Source organism: Schistocerca cancellata, chromosome 3, assembly GCF_023864275.1.
Source record: "Schistocerca cancellata isolate TAMUIC-IGC-003103 chromosome 3, iqSchCanc2.1, whole genome shotgun sequence".
Classification (NCBI taxonomy): Eukaryota; Metazoa; Arthropoda; class Insecta; order Orthoptera; family Acrididae; genus Schistocerca; species Schistocerca cancellata.
In genome coordinates, this window is record NC_064628.1 from 120,481,177 (window position 1) to 120,497,406 (window position 16,230).

The following is a 16,230-nucleotide window of genomic DNA, read 5'->3' on the forward strand; positions in this document are numbered from 1 at the left end:
CGGGCTTCAAAGGAGCTGTAAGTACCAAGCGAAATTCCCATACCAATTTGGTATTTTTAGTTTGGTTGTGTGGACTGCTGGAGATTTCATTTGCTTGATTTTTACGTTCATATTATTTTCGGTATGTCTTCATTATTGGAATTGTCACATATTTAAAGTGTCCCCAACCAAAACCCCTCATTCCCGTGGTTGTCCAGTTAGTTTCAATGCACTGATGTAATGAAATATTTTGCAGTTGTAGTAAGTGATGTCATGCTCACTATGTTGTTAACACTTGAAATACAGGTCTCTACAATCTTGATGATGTCACAGTCAGAGTCGACAGATGGTACTACAATCTTTGATTTTGCTCTAACAGGACACACTGAACGGATACAAAGAACAGCAATGCGAATGGTCACATATTTGTTTCACCCAAGGGAGACTCTCACAAAGATGCTGAAAGAAACAAACCGGCAGATGCTTCAATATAGACATGCAAACTATCCCATGACAAACTGCTTAACTTAGAAAGTTTCTAAACCCTGCTTTTGAATTGGAATGTATTACTACCTCCCTTCATATCCTTCCCACATGGATTGCAAGGGTGATTTTAGACTAATTATAACTCACAGGGAGACATTTAAGTGAACATTCTCCCTGTATTCCAAATGGAACGGAAATAAGCCCTAGTAACTGGTACAACATGATGTACATTGTGCCATGCAATTCACAGTGGCTTGCAGAATACAGATTTCGATAACTGTTTGTTGATAGCAAGGTCTGTGAATCATGCAGTATTTGTTTTTTAAAAAATATATAGAAAAACTGGTAGAAGCCGACCTCGGGGAAGATCAGTGTGGATTCCGTAGAAATATTGGAACACGTGAGGCAATACTGACCTTACGACTTATCCTTGAAAAAGATTAAGGAAAGGCAAACCTATGTTTCTAGCATTTGTAGACTTAGAGAAAGCTTTTGACAATGTTGACTGGAATACTCTCTTTCAAATTCTAAAGGTGGCAGGGGTAAAATACAGGGAGCGAAAGGCTATTTACAATTTTTACAGAAACCAAATGGCAGTTATAAGAGTCGTGGGGCATGAAGGGAAGCAGTGGTTGGGAAGGGAGTGAGACAGGGTTGTAGCCTCTCCCCAATGTTATTCAATCTGTATAGTGAGCAAGCAGTGAAGGAAACAAAAGAAAAATTCGGAGTAGGTATTAAAATCCATGGAGAAGAAATAAAAACTTGGAGGTTCGCCGATGACATTGTAATTCTGTCAGAGACAGCAAAGGACTTGGAAGAGCAGTTGAACGGAATGGATAGTGTCTTGAAAGGAGGATATAAGATGAACATAAAAAAAAAGCAAAACAACAATAATGGAATGTAGTCGAATTAAGTCGGGTGATGCTGAGGGAATTAGATTAGGAAATGAGAAACTTAAAGTAGTAAAGGAGTTTTGCTATTTGGGGAGCAAAATAACTGATGATGGTCGAAGTAGGGAGGATATAAAATGGAGACTGGCAATGGCAAGGAAAGCGTTTCTGAAGAAGAGTAATTTGTTAACATTGAGTATAGATTTAAGTGTCAGGAAGTCGTTTCTGAAAGTATTTGTATGGAGTGTAGCATTGTATGGAAGTGAAACATGGACGGTAAATAGTTTGGACAAGAAGAGAATAGAAGCTTTCGAAATGCGGTGCTACAGAAGAATGCTGAAGATTAGATGGGTAGATCATGTAACTAATGAGGAGGTACTGAATAGAATTGGGGAGAAGAGAAATTTGTGGCACAACTTGACTAGAAGAAGGGATTGGTTAGTAGGACACGTTCTGCGGCATCAAGGGATCACCAATTTAGTGATGGATGGAAGCGTGGATGGTAAAAATCTTAGAGGGAGACCAAGAGATGGATACACTAAGCAGATTCAGAAGGATGTAGGTTGCAGTAGGCACTGGGAGATGAAGAACCTTGCACAGGATAGGGTAGCATGGAGAGCTGCATCAAACCAGTCTCAGGACTGAAGACCACAACAACAACAACAGCAGCAAGTGTCTGATACTTAAAATAAAAAATAAAATGAGAAAATCTGTATACTATGCCTATTTCTCCACTGTTGATTCTATCATGTAGCTGAAATAACTGTGGTACAGCTGAAGATGAGCAGTATAAAGAAAGATCATGCTTAATTATATCACATATAACTGGTGCCTTTACTACAGACATTCGGCCTGTATAGATGTACTTAATAGTAGCTACAAATAAAGTACCCAATAAAGAGTTCTGCAAGGAAGCATCAAAATTGGATTGTAATCATAACTGAAAACCTCACAAAATGAGTAAGACAACCCAGTTATTCCAGCACTCAGGTGAAGCAGCAATGGCTTATAATTGCTTCCATTGATGAAGAAGCTTAGTGGTCCTCAGGCGGATGAAGAGGGTGGGAAGGGGGTGGGGGTGTAATAAGGGCTAAACAGTAATGTCATCACACCTTGGTCAAGAGGTAGTACATCTGGAATTAGTGACATTTGAATGTTATTTGAATGAATTATGTAATTACATAGGAGAGATAAAACTGAGGCACTGAAAGCAATACTGATGCTACAGATGATAAATAATTAAAGGGAAAGGAAAAGCCAGGTCAATATGTATGTCAGAGCAGACAAGGGTTCTCCCAGGGCTTGTCTGTGACAAGAGAAACGCCACCTGCACCTGACCCCTCACCAACCCATATCAGGATGAACACAGTTAAGGAGACTTGTACATGAATTACTGTCAAAAAATCGATTTTTTAATTTGGTCTTAAAAAATTTTCTGTAGTTTTCTGGACGACAAAAAAATTTACTTCCAGGAAAATGGACTGCAGAAATTAGCAAAATTAGAGGAATTTAAAAGTGACTGCATGCACCAAGGCATCCACATGAGTCACAGTCAGCTCTGTTGAAACTGAAGTTTTGCTCTCAATTGTCTTGTTTTTAAGACTTTTTAGTCCCTTATTTGGTTAACCTGCAAAACCTTTACATTTGCTTATCTTTTGTTTATACAGAGAGTTTAGTCATTGTTTGCTGTTGTCTTGGCATGAATATTTTGTTTCCAGTGAAGTAATTGTGTGCATGAGTTTCTTATTGCACTATAAAGCAATGGGACGAATTAAGAAGTTCAGTGTTAAACAACATAAATTTTATGGAAAACATTTCACCAAATGAATTAACTCTGCTAATACTGAAGTACAACGTGATACAACACTTGAATCAGCTTCAACTACGTGAAGTGCTTCGAAGCTAACTGAAATATTTGGACAACGGGCTGGGCAGTATTAATGCTGATAACATAGAGACACCAACTATTGATTCATGTTGTGTTATTGTTTAACTCTCTGCTCTACCTGAACTAATAAATAAAACTTGGTGGTGTGAAGGTAGTTGAGGAGATACATGCTAGAAGAGGCGCGTCAAAATTAAGAATTGTTTGTAATTTTTGTGATTTAAGCGAATGTGGTTATACATGTGGCATAACTAAACAGACAGTGTATAATACAAATATTAAACTTGCTTATGCTATGAGGTATATAGGCAAAGGGGTACAGAAGTGCACAAATTTTCTGTAATCCTATGGACTTACCTGCCCCTACAAGATCTGACAGGCACGGTGAAATTATTCTACAGACTTTAGAAGAAGTAAGAAATGATAGTATGATAAATGCTGTTCAAGAAAGTGTAGACATGAATGACAGCAATACACATATGTCTGCAGCCCTGGATGCATCCTGGCACTGAAGAGGCCACAGTTCCCTAAATGGTGTAGAGGCAGCTACCTCCTTGGACAATGGTAACGTTATTCTTGTGGAATGTATTACCAAGTACTGTCATGGCTGTATTAGTGAAAACGAAAATCATAAATGTTTGCTTGATTTTAGTGGTTATAGTGGAAGGATGGAATCTGAAGGTGTTTTGAAGATAATTCACAGGTCAATAGAGAAATATGGTGTTATGTATAAATCTTACCTAGGAGGTGGAGACTCAAAAGGGTACCAAAAAGTCTGTGAATCCTAATCTTATGCTGACACAAAAATTGAAGAAATGTAATGTGTTGGACATGTCTAGAAAAGGTTAGGTACAAGTCTGAGGAACCTGAAGAGGAATTTGAAAGGAAAGATTAGCTGATGGTAAGTGAATTTGTGGGTATGGTCAGCTTACAGATGAAGAAATAGACAGGTTGCAGTATTATCATGGGCAAGCCGTAAGACAAAATAAAAATGACCTTGAGAGAATGAAAAACGCAGTATGGGCTACCTTCTTTCATATATCCTCCACAGATGACAACCCTGTCATGCACTCTGCTCACCTGGCAGTGATTCATGGGGTGGCTACCAGAGGGCTGTTACTCAAGGTGAAACCTACAACCATAAACATTCTTCGCCATCTGCTATAATGGAAGTTATAAAACCTATATATAGGAATCTTAGTGACACAATGTTATTAGAGAAATGTTTACATGGTAGCACTCGAAATCCAAATGAAAGTTTCAACAACTGTATATGGGAACGGGTACCAAAAACTGTTCTAGTAGGACAAAATACTCTGAAAATAGGTGTGCTAGATGCTGTTCCATGTTTCAATGATGGTGCAATGTAAAGGCTTAATGTTATGGAACTGATGGGAGTGCCTGGTGGACTAAATATGCATAGAGCTCCAATAGCCATTGACTGAAGGAGATTCTTTGAAGCAGAAAAATCCTTGTTGGAAGCCACCAAAGAAGCAAGAATAAGAAGTGTGAAAAAGAGAAGGGAGGAAGAAAAACACAGGTAACAAGATGAATATGGAACTGGGATGCATTAGTGTCATGCAAGTTTAATAACAAACACAAGTTTTAACTTTAACTTGAATTTCCCGAAAGTTAAATTATTTCATGTTCTGGTACACTTTGGCTAAATACTATAAAAGACAGACGGCTGAAATTCTGTATACTGTCTTAAAACATGCATGATTAAAAAGTAGACTACTCTTGTGACTTAACTGTGAAAATAAAATGTTTTTTTGAATTAATTTCCAAAATTTTTGATAATCATACTTACAATTTTTTTTGTACCACTATTTATACAGCACCATTTTTTCAACACACTGCTTTGTAGATGATATGGCAAAGAACTTACAAGAAAAAAATAAACCTACTTTGTATTTTCAGTAACGTGTACCTATGATGTACATAAATAATTAGCATGGTCTATTTCACTTGCACCAAAAAAATACAATTAAAAGAGGTGGAACAGCTAAAGCTGAGGTTCATATATACAAATGTTCCCAAAAGATGTTTTAAAAGATGGTAAGCATTATATGTGCTTACAAATCTCATTCTTTGAGTTATGCTGATTAGAAAACTGACAATTTTCTCAAGATTTCCCCTGGTATTCACAGACCAGTCCCCTTAAAGAGTAAACAAAACCTTCTAGCCAGGTGATTTGTAATAGTAAAAGTGAGATGGGTAAAAATGTAATAGACACCATATGGACCAACAATAATAAAACAGGGTGAGAAATACTCAGGTGGTAGGGGCCTTGGTCAAATTTAAAGATTCAAAGAGGATATCTGTCACACATGAGAGTAAACACTGATGTCTTTCAGTTTATTGTCAATGTCATGTCTGTCTCCCAGATTGAGAGCAGGTATTTACAAACTCTGTCATTGATAAAAATCTCCTGCCTGCTCTCTTTAATTGCTGATCTTGCTTTGGTCTTCTCCGCACAAAAACTGTTTTCATCCAAACATGTGTAACATGGTAGCAACTATTCATGGAACTAGTCTATATTCATTTTTTAACCATCACAAAAATCACTCTCTTGAGTGACTAGAAGACTGGATGAATTCAACATCAGGGGATCTTACAGACACATAATATAATTCATTGTATTCTGAATATTTATATGAAATTTGGAAACAACCATCTGCCAACCACTCTCCCCATCCTCAGCTTTAAGTGCTACTCACAATACACAAACTCGATCTAAAACACTCAATTGTGCATGATATCACACTGCCATTGATGGCATTTCTGCCCAGGTGGGCAAGTACTGTCAGACAATTGCCAACAACCTATCTATTACATTTGTGCCACCAACAATTTCCGTCCCCCTTTCTCAATAGTTTTTCTACACACACACACACACACACACACACACACACACACACAGAGAGAGAGAGAGAGAGAGAGAGAGAGAGAGAGAGAGAGAGAGAGAGAGAAGCTAATCAGGACTTAAAGACGAGGGTTTATATCTATCTCCTTCCATATAAAATCCAGATTCTGATGTTTTAACAAGTCCTCTCATTACAGAATCTTAACAACGCGAAACGTTAAGAACATATAATGAAAGTGCATCAAGCTGAAAGGTTTTTAAGACAATCAAGTAGGTCTACATCACTGTTACATGGCATATACTTGGTGGAGAATAAACTCACATAGGCATGCTCGCATTAAACACATTTTTAAAATCTCAAATTCTATAGGATTGCTCACAACTTTGCAACACTTGCCAAGGAGATTGCTAAATGTCCAGAATAAGAGAAAAATCTACATTTTCATTCCAGTTGTGTATTAGTGGTAAAAGGTGACTGCTTACCGAAAACACTTAAATCACATACGATGCTAAGAGCAAGCGTATTCTCCAATTCTTCTTTCTTTCTATTCTCTATACTCTAAAAATAGCCGTCGATTTACAGCTAGAATCATTACAACAATTAAATCACTTTTCGCGCTATATGATCTTCCTATTATCATTTGTCTACCACGTGATAGTATTTAAAGTAGCATCTATGAAGTGAATTTTTTTTTACAGCGTTTTTTTCTTTTTATACTTTGTATAAAAAACTTTCTGCGGGTGCTTAAAATATCCTTTTCGTTGTACATAGCCCAGAGTACGCAAGCAGAGTACTTGCTTTAAACGACAGTAATTATGAGTAATACGTTTACATATCTTTGGAAAATGTGGTAGTACTGTAAGCGGCGTACACACCACAGTAATACTGGTTTACCGTGAGTGTGTGAGACAGCAAGTGTGAAACTGCGTGTAGGGCATACATATTAAGTTAAAATGGTTAAAATGAATCCAGAAACAAAAAAACGTTTAACAATTATCATTGATACAGCAAAGTGTATTTTCCATATTGGTTTTATACCGACAGTTCTTTACCTAGGTTTCAAGAAGGGTGCAGATGCTGGGATGCCACCACTCACTTTCATGAATCTTCTGTGGCAGTAAGGATGTGGGTACTTGTACTAGATGATTCGAGCAATTTTCATCAACGAGTAGAGCAGCGACATGTATCTATTAACAGCGTTTAGGTATTAAAGACAGTGGGAAAAAAATCACGTGGTATCGTCTCGCAGAGATAATTTTTTTTTCTGGATTTGTACCGTTCTATACATGCAACATATGGTAGTGTTCTAGAATTTCCAATGATACGCACAGTAATGGGAGAACTAGATATTGCCAAGAACTTGGGTGTGATCCTTAATAAAGTCAGAGCCGCAGCCGAACGTAGACCACCAGTAAGTACGATGCAGAATTACTGTTTTAGCTTGTATCACGTATCATGTTTTGTAAAGTACATCAAATTTCGTAGGAGTACAAAACCCACGAACCAAGATTAGTGGCTGTCAGCAAAACTAAGCCAAAGGAATTGGTAATAGCAGCATACGAAAATGGCCAACGTCATTTTGGAGAGAATTATGTACAAGAATTGATTGAAAAGGGGAATGATCCTGATGTAAGTACTGAATAAACAATAAGTTTTAAAATAAGAGGTTACTGTTGCAGTATCCATATCCAGTTTATGCAGAGGATTACCAACGGTACCTTAATTTTTTTAACTCTTAATTAGCTAGTATGCGCCTAGCCCCCCCCCCCCCCCCCCCACTACTCATTTTTTAATATGCGATTAGTGCTCCCACCCATCAACCGCCTTTTTTTCCGTTTTTGACACTATTATAGTGCAGTGTGTGACACAGAAAAATTCTGTGATAGTGTTGGTAATTGTGTGGTTGAGATAAGTGAGAACAAGACTGTCCATGTCGAATTTCACCTGTCAGCCTGAAGAAGTTCAATAAAAATCCTTCAGCATTCATTAGAGTATTTAGCAGTACTTATATTGAATTCTGGATGTATCAGTTTGTAGGGATATGGAGTGGTACGATAATGTAGGTTCAGTTAGAAGTAAAGCAAGTAGCAGACTATGGTTCTTTTGTAGAATACTAGGGAAATGAAGTCAGTCTGAGAAGAAGGTGGCTTACGGAACACTCTTGTGATCCATCTTATAATACTGTGTAAATGTGTGCCATCCTTACCATACAGGACCTTGAATGTACACAAATGGTTAAAAGTTTGCTTGGCCCATGGAGATGCTGAAATAGAGCATAACAGGGGTGCTGAAATAACCGGATTGGCACACACTTGAAGATAGACACACATCGTTATGTGAAAGTCTAGTTAGAAATTTTCTAGATCCAACTTTAAATGTACAAGAACCCGCAGCCTATGACTCCTTTAGGAATTATCAGACAAGATTAGATTAATTACAGTGCACACAGTAAAATTTAAATTATTATTCTTTCCGAGCTCCATGAAGTGAAAGGAATGGGAAGAAGCCCTAGCAACTGTTACAGTGGGAACTGCCGTCTGCTGTGCATTTCATTGGGGTTTGCAAAGTATGTTTGCAGATGTAAATAAACCATTATTGGTGCAGGAACTGCCAATTGAATCTGAATGTGCAGTAAATAAATATGACATCACATCTAACAGGGCAAAGAGGTGCCTTACTGTTAAATTTCAACCTCAGTTGTAACTGGGGCAGTCTGGCCAAGACAGATTTATTGGGCTTCCTCTGCTGAGCAACATCAATCCACCCGCAATCTGCAGAAGTTATGCCTTGGTTAGGGAATACCACAAGCTGTGGGAGAACCTGGAATTACCCATACAGGAAGACATCAAGTTTACAACAAAATAGACTCCATTCAAGCAACCCACCATTGCAGTAAGCAGAACAGCTAGATGCCAGAAATACCAGGGTGAGAGATCTGTGGGACCAGAGCTGGCAGCTTGAAAATCCTGAAGAGCGTTGTTCTGAAAGCATAACGGTGATACTGTCGGCACAGAACTCAACTCGAATCTGTGGATCAAGTTGAACAGAGCTTGCACTGGGCATGTAGGATGTGCAGACTCTCTTTACAGATGGGATGCTACAGAGTCTCTGATTTGTGACTGTGGGGCTCTGAACCAGACAATAAAGCACATTAATGCCCCTTGCATTCCTACCAGGGGAGTTGGAGCAACCTCATGAAAGCTGATGATATTGCCCCTATCTGGATCAGGAACCTAGACATTGACATTTAGTTAGTTTTTATATGTTGCTTTGTGTTTTCCTATTCCTGTTACAAATAGTATTACTAATGTTAAATGCCTGTAAATTTAAACTGCATGTGAACCATACGAACAAATAAAATAACCTAGTGGAAGCAGTAACAATTGTAAGATACCTACAATAAATTTCCAGAGTAACCCAATGTGTGGTGCTCACAAAATTAATTCAAGGAAGAATTTGAAGCCAGGCTGAGTTTCATTGGAAGAATGTTAAGGAGATAAGTTGTCAGCTTTGACCAGTGACATGGGAAACGTCCGACAAACGCTGCAAGCATTATGGAGACTGTAACATGATGTTTTTTACAATTATTTCAAACTAACAGATCAGTCTGCCACCATAACCAGGTTTCCTTTTTTTTTTTTTAACGACATTTGTTGGCTTCACAACCAGATCGTCATCTTCCAACCTAACCCATACCTTGGGTTAAGCAATAGATCAATCTGTCACCACAACTAATTTCTCCCCTTCCTCACTCCCCCTTTGTGTTCGTAGGCTTTGCTAACTAATGACAAAACTGTGAATATAAGTATTGAAAAGTGACAGGACAGCAGCCATTAACATTACATCACTGGCCAAATCCGACGACTCAGATTGAACATTCATTTAGACCCAGGAAATGTAGTAATTCATCCACAAAAGAAGTGGCTTGCAAAACATTTGTGAGACCAGTTGCTCCTCAGTTTTGGACCTTTACCAGATCAGGTTTCTACAACAATTATTTCTATAAAAGAGGAGATGTAGAAGATCCAACAAAGAATAACACATTTTGTCTTGGAATTGTTTAGTGAATACTGTTGCCTTACAGAGATGCTCAACAAACTCACAAGGCAGACACAAGGGGTTTTCATTATGACAGAGAAATTTACTGATAAAATTTGCAAAGTATACATTCAAAATGGGTTGTTGTTGTTGTTTTGTTGTTGTTGTGGTCTTCAGTCCTGAGACTGGTTTGATGCAGCTCTCCATGCTACTCTATCCTGTGCAAGCTTCATCATCTCACAGTACCTACTGCAACCTACATCCTTTTGAATCTGCTTAGTGTATTCATCTCTTGGTCTCCCTCTACGATTTTTACCCTCCACGCTGCCCTCCAATATTAAATTGGTGATCCCTTGATGCCTCAGAACATGTCCTACCAACCGATCCCTTCTTCTGGTCAAGTTGTGCCACAAACTTCTCTTCTCCCCAATCCTATTCAATACTTCCTCATTAGTTTTGTGATCTACCCATCTAATCTTCAGCATTCTTCTGTAGCACCACATTTCAAAAGCTTCTATTCTCTTCTTGTCCAAACTATCTATCGTCCATGTTTCACTTCCATACATGGCTACACTCCATACAAATACTTTCAGAAATGACTTCCTGACACTTAAATCTATACTCGATGTTAACAAATTTCTCTTCTTCAGAAACGCTTTCCTTGCCATTGCCAGTCTACATTTTATATCCTCTCTACTTCGACCATCATCAGTTATTTTGCTCCCCAAATAGCAAAACTCCTTTACTACTTTAAGTGTCTCATTTCCTAATCTAGTTCCCTCAGCATCACCCGACTTACTTTGACTACATTCCATTATCCTTGTTTTGCTTTTGTTGATGTTCATCTTATATCCTCCTTTCAAGACGCTATCCATTCCGTTCAACTGCTCTTCCAAGTCCTTTGCTGTCTCTGACAGAATTACAATGTCATCGGCAAACCTCAAAGTTTTTATTTCTTCTCCATGGACTTTAATACCAACTCCGAATTTTTCTTTTGTTTCCTTTACTGCTTGCTCAATATACAGATTGAATAACATCGGGGAGAGGCTACAACCCTGTCTTACTCCCTTCCCAACAACTGCTTCCCTTTCATGTCCCTTGACTCTTATAAGTGCCATCTGGTTTCTGTACAAATTGTAAATAGCCTTTCGCTCCTTGTATTTTACCCCTGCCACCTTCAGAATTTGAAAGATAGTATTCCAGTCAACATTGTCAAAATCTTTCACTAAGTCTACAAATGCTAGAAACGTAGGTTTGCCTTTCCTTATTCTTTCTTCTAAGATAAGTCGTAAGGTCAGTATTGCCTCACGTGTTCCCATTTTTCTACGGAATCCAAACTGATCTTCCCCGAAGTCGGCTTCTACCAGTTTTTCGATTTGTCTGTAAAGAATTCGTGTTAGTATTTTGCAGCTGTGGCTTATTAAACTGACTGTTCGGTAATTTTGGGTCGACAGAAGCGTCCGATCCCACGCGTCGGCTTTGACCCGTGACGTAAGGGTGTTGTCGTGTGTGACGTCATGACGGCGCGGAGTTTGGTTTGAGTGTGGCTGTCTCCAGTTCTGTTTTATCTTATTTTAATTACTTTTCTGATCTGTTCGTTCTATCTCGTGAGATTTTTTTTTTTCTTAATTTAAAAACGCTCGTTACTTATTTTAATTATCTGTTTCCTCCAATTTCTGTTTTAGTTTATTATATTTATCTTTCTGATCTGTTCGTTCTATCCCGTGAGATTTTTTTTTAAAAAAAGACAAAAAACACTAATCAGCTACTGAAGCATCTTTATCTTCTATGGGTTGCAGGGGTTACGACCCCTGGGGAGGTGGGTGGGTATTCATGCATGGCTGTCTTCACATACACGTTGTAGCTACCTAAGGTGTCTAAATTTGTTTATATTTAGTTTGCGCCCCCCCCCACCCCACCCCACCCAAAACACACCATTTCCCGCGCTTGTCCTGTTAGTATCATTAGGCTTCTTGTGGAAAGAGTGTGTGATTGTTTTTGTTTCCGCCATATTTGTGACGTCATGGGTCAAAGCAGATGGGTGGGATCGGACGCTTCCGTATTTCCGTAATTTTCACATCTGTCAACACCTGCGTTCTTTGGGATTGGAATTATTATATTCTTCTTGAAGTCTGAAGGTATTTCGCCTGTTTCATACATCTTGCTCACCAGATGGTAGAGTTTTGTCAGGACTGACCCTCCCAAGGCCGTCAGTAGTTGCAATTGAATGTGATCTACTCCGGGGGCTTTGTTTCGACTCGGGTCTTTCAGTGCTCTGTCAAACTCTTCACGCAGTATCGTATCTCCCATTTCATCTTCATCTACATCCTCTTCCATTTCCATAATATTGTCCTCAAGTACATCACCCTCGTATAGACTCTCTATATACTCTTTCCACCTTTCTGCTTTCACTTCTTTGCTTAGAACTGGGTTTCCATCTGAGCTCTTGATATTCTTTCACACAAGTGGTTCTCTTTCCTCCAAAGGTCTCTTTAATTTTCCTGTAGGCAGTATCTATCTTACCCCTCATGTGATAAGCCTCTACATCTTTACATTTGTCCTCTAGCCATCCCTGCTTAGCCATTTTGTACTTCCTGTCGATTTCATTTTTGAGACGTTTGTATTCCTTTTTGCCTGCTTCATGTACTGCATTTTTAAATTTTCTCCGTTCATCAATTAAATTCAGTATTTCTTCTGTTACCCAAGGATTTCTACTAGCCCTCGTCTTTTTACCTACTTAATCCTCTGCTGCCTTCACTACTTCATCCCCCAGACCTACCCATTCTTCTTCTACTGTACTTCTTTCCCCCATTCCTGTCAATTGTTTCCTTATGCTCTCCCTGAAACTCTGTACAACCTCTGGTTCTTTCAGTTTATCCAGGTCCCATCTCCTTAGGTTCCCACCTTTTTGCAGTTTCTTCAGTTTTAATCTACCGGTCATAACCAATAGATTGTGGTCAGAGTCCACATGTGCCCCTGGAAATGTCTTACAATTTAAAACCTGGTTCCTAAATATCTGTCTTACCATTATATAATCTATCTGATACCTTTTAGTATCTCCAGGATTCTTCCATGTATACAACCTCCTTTCATGATTCTTAAACCAAGTGTTAGCTATGATTAATTTGTGCTTTGTGTAAAATTCTACCAGACGGCTTCCTCTTTCATTTCTCTCCCCCAATCCATATTCACCCACTAAGTTTCCTTCTCTCCCTTTTCCTACTCTCGAATTCCAGTCACCCATGACTATTAAATTTTCGTCACCCTTCACTATCTGAATAATTTCTTTTATCTCATCATACATTTCTTCAATTTCTTCATCTGCAGAGCTAGTTGGCATATAAACTTGTACTACTGTAGTAGGTGTGGGCTTCGTATCTATCTTGGCCACAATAATGCGTTCACTATGCTGTGTGTAGTAGCTTACCCGCATTCCTATTTTCCTATTCATTATTAAACCTACTCCTGCTTTACCCCTATTTGATTTTGTGTTTATAACCCTGTAATCACCTGACCAGATGTCGTGTTCCTCCTGCCACCGATCCATAGAACGCCAGTTTTCTTTCTCCTAATAATGACATCCTCTTGAGTAGTCCCCGCCCGGAGATCCGAATGGTGGACTATTTTACCTCTGGAATATTTTACCCAAGAGGACGCCATCATTTAATCATACAGTAAACCTGCATGCCCTCGGGAAAAATTACGGCCATAGTTTCCCCTTGCTTTCAGCCGTTCGCAGTACCAGCACAGCAAGGCCATTTTGGTTAGTGTTACAAGGCCAGATCAGTCCATCATCCAGACTGTTGCCCCTGCAACTACTGAAAAGGCTACTGCCCCTCTTCAGGAACCACACGTTTGTCTGGCCTCTCAACAGATATCCCTCCATTGTGGTTGCACCTACGGTACAGCTATCTGTATTGCTGAGGCACACAAGCCTCCCCACCGGGTCAACAGAAACATCCGATCTCACGCGTCGGCTTTGACCCGTGACGTAAGCGTGTTGTGGTGTGACGTCATTACGGCGCGGAGTTTGGTTTGTGATTGTGGCGTGTTTGTAGATGTCGTGTTGTTGTTTGTTGTGCCCCCTGGTGGTGTGTTCATGGTTTACGTTTGTTTGGTGTGCTGGGGTCAGTTTGCTGTTGCTCAGTGGTGAGTGCTGCGTGCGTGGTTTTGAAGCGGAATTTGTATTAGTGAGTTAACTGTTTTGTGTGATGGTTAATGTAATGATGATTGCTGTACGTCGGGTGAGTTTGTTATTAAGTGTATTCAGTTGTGGTTTTTTGTGGTAAGTTCCCTTTTTTTGTTTTTGGCGTATGTGTTGTGTATTGGGTATAGGGAAGTGTTTCATTGAGATTTGTGGCTGTGAAGGTTGGTATTGGTATTCGTTTTGGAGATGTTTGAGTTCATAGGTCATGGGTAGTGGTCGATCCTAAGTTATGGGTTTGGTACCTGCTGTTGAGCTATATAGTTGGAGGGAAGTGTTCAGTCTCAATGTTTGGTGGAGTATGTTGATTTTTGTAATGGGAGATGGGATCGGGAGTTGCTGTTGAGCTATATGGGTCAAGGGAAGTGTTCGATCCCAATTTATGGGATCGGGAGCTGCTGTAGATCTATATAGGTCAAGGGAAGTGTCTGATTCCGGATAAGAATGTGTTTTGTGGTATTTGGTGAGTTTTGTGATGTCGATTTTTTCGTCGTTTTGCGTGGTTTTGTATGGCGGTCGGTGGCTAAATTTGTGTATATTTAGTTTCTCCCCACCCAAAAACCCCCAATTTCCCACGCTTGTCCCGTTAGTCATTAGGCTTTTTGTGAAACCTGTGTGTGTGTGTGTTGTTTTTCTATGTATTTTCGTGTTTATGATACGTATGCGATGTTTTTATATCCGCCATATTGGAATTGTCGTTTATGGTAGTTTCCACCATATTTGTGACGTCATGGGTCAAAGCCGACGGGTAGGATCGGACGCTTCTGTATTTCCTCCCCACCAACGGCAAGGTCCATGGTTCATGGGGGGAGGATCAAAATGGGTAGGAAAACATATTACTTCCTGCCACCTAAGTCTTGTGGAATAGGTACGTGGGAAAATTAGTGAGATTGAAGCTCACATCATGGCATACCAACAGCTGTTCTTAATAAGCATCATACAAGAGTGTTATAGTAAAGGAGAAAGAGAATGGTATCAAATTCCCTTTGCCATAAACCGTAAGCAGGTTTGCAGGGTACATACACTGATCAGTCAGAACATTATTACCACCGACCTATCAATATAAACACATCCTGGCAATAGCAGTGTCACTTGGGGAGGAATGACTGCTAGTCATACACACTTGGTGCTTGTAGTATCAGTGAGACTGCAGTCCATGTGTAGAATGAGGAAGACGCACAATCTGAGTTTGACAGAGGGCAGATTGTGATGACCTGGAGGCTCAGCATGTGCATTTCGAAAACTGCGCGACTTGTCAGGTGTTTGAGGAACGCTGTGGTGTCTTCAGACCACAGGGAAAGGGAAACCACGTCCAGATGTTGTGGGGGTGGGTGGCCGGCCCTCATTGCAGATGTTGGGCACCATAGGCTGTGCAGACTGGTAAAACAGCGTAGGCAGTGAACGGTGCCGGAACTAACATCAGACTTTAATGCTGGGCACGGTACAAATATGTTTAAACACACAGTGAACCGAACCATCCTAACAATGGGCCTCTGCACCTGACGACCCATGCTCGTGCCCATGTTTAACACAATGATATTGGCAACTATGACTGAAATGGGCTCGCCACCATTGGCACTGGACATTGGGACAGTGGCACCCCCCAGGGGGTCCACAACTCTTTTGTGGATACGTGCGTAGCGAGCACGGGACCCCGAGCTAATGTGGCCTTCCTTCCTTTCCGGGCTGCATACCTTCCCATTCCGCATCCTTCCCCATCCCTATCTTCGCCCCTCCTCCCCTCACCTCTGGCTCTTTCCTTCCCTTTCTCCCCATCTGGGAGTATGGTTTGTGCCTACGTCCGGAGACGGACGCCCGTAAATGTACTGCATTCTTTGCCTTCCTTGATTTTATGTCTTCTTCCTTCCTTTGTCCTTCTCT

At 39.9% G+C, this 16,230-nt stretch overlaps 2 protein-coding genes across 3 annotated transcripts in view; one reads left to right on the forward strand and one right to left on the reverse strand.

Annotated features, from left to right (window-relative positions):
- Positions 1-7,052, reverse strand: part of LOC126177135 (glycerol-3-phosphate acyltransferase 1, mitochondrial) — a 406,498-nt gene extending 399,446 nt beyond the window's left edge. For both annotated transcript variants that reach the window (XM_049924403.1, XM_049924404.1), the window contains exon 1: positions 6,590-7,052. The gene's annotated coding sequence lies outside the window, so the exon portion shown is untranslated. The remainder of the gene's footprint in view (positions 1-6,589) is intronic.
- Positions 7,053-7,228: 176 nt separating this feature from the next.
- LOC126177136 (pyridoxal phosphate homeostasis protein) overlaps positions 7,229-16,230 on the forward strand; it is a 71,147-nt gene continuing 62,145 nt past the window's right edge. Inside the window, exons 1-2 of the mRNA XM_049924408.1 lie at positions 7,229-7,518; positions 7,593-7,736. Of these exons, the coding sequence (XP_049780365.1) occupies positions 7,426-7,518; positions 7,593-7,736 (237 nt within the window). The 5' untranslated portion in view covers positions 7,229-7,425. The remainder of the gene's footprint in view (positions 7,519-7,592; positions 7,737-16,230) is intronic.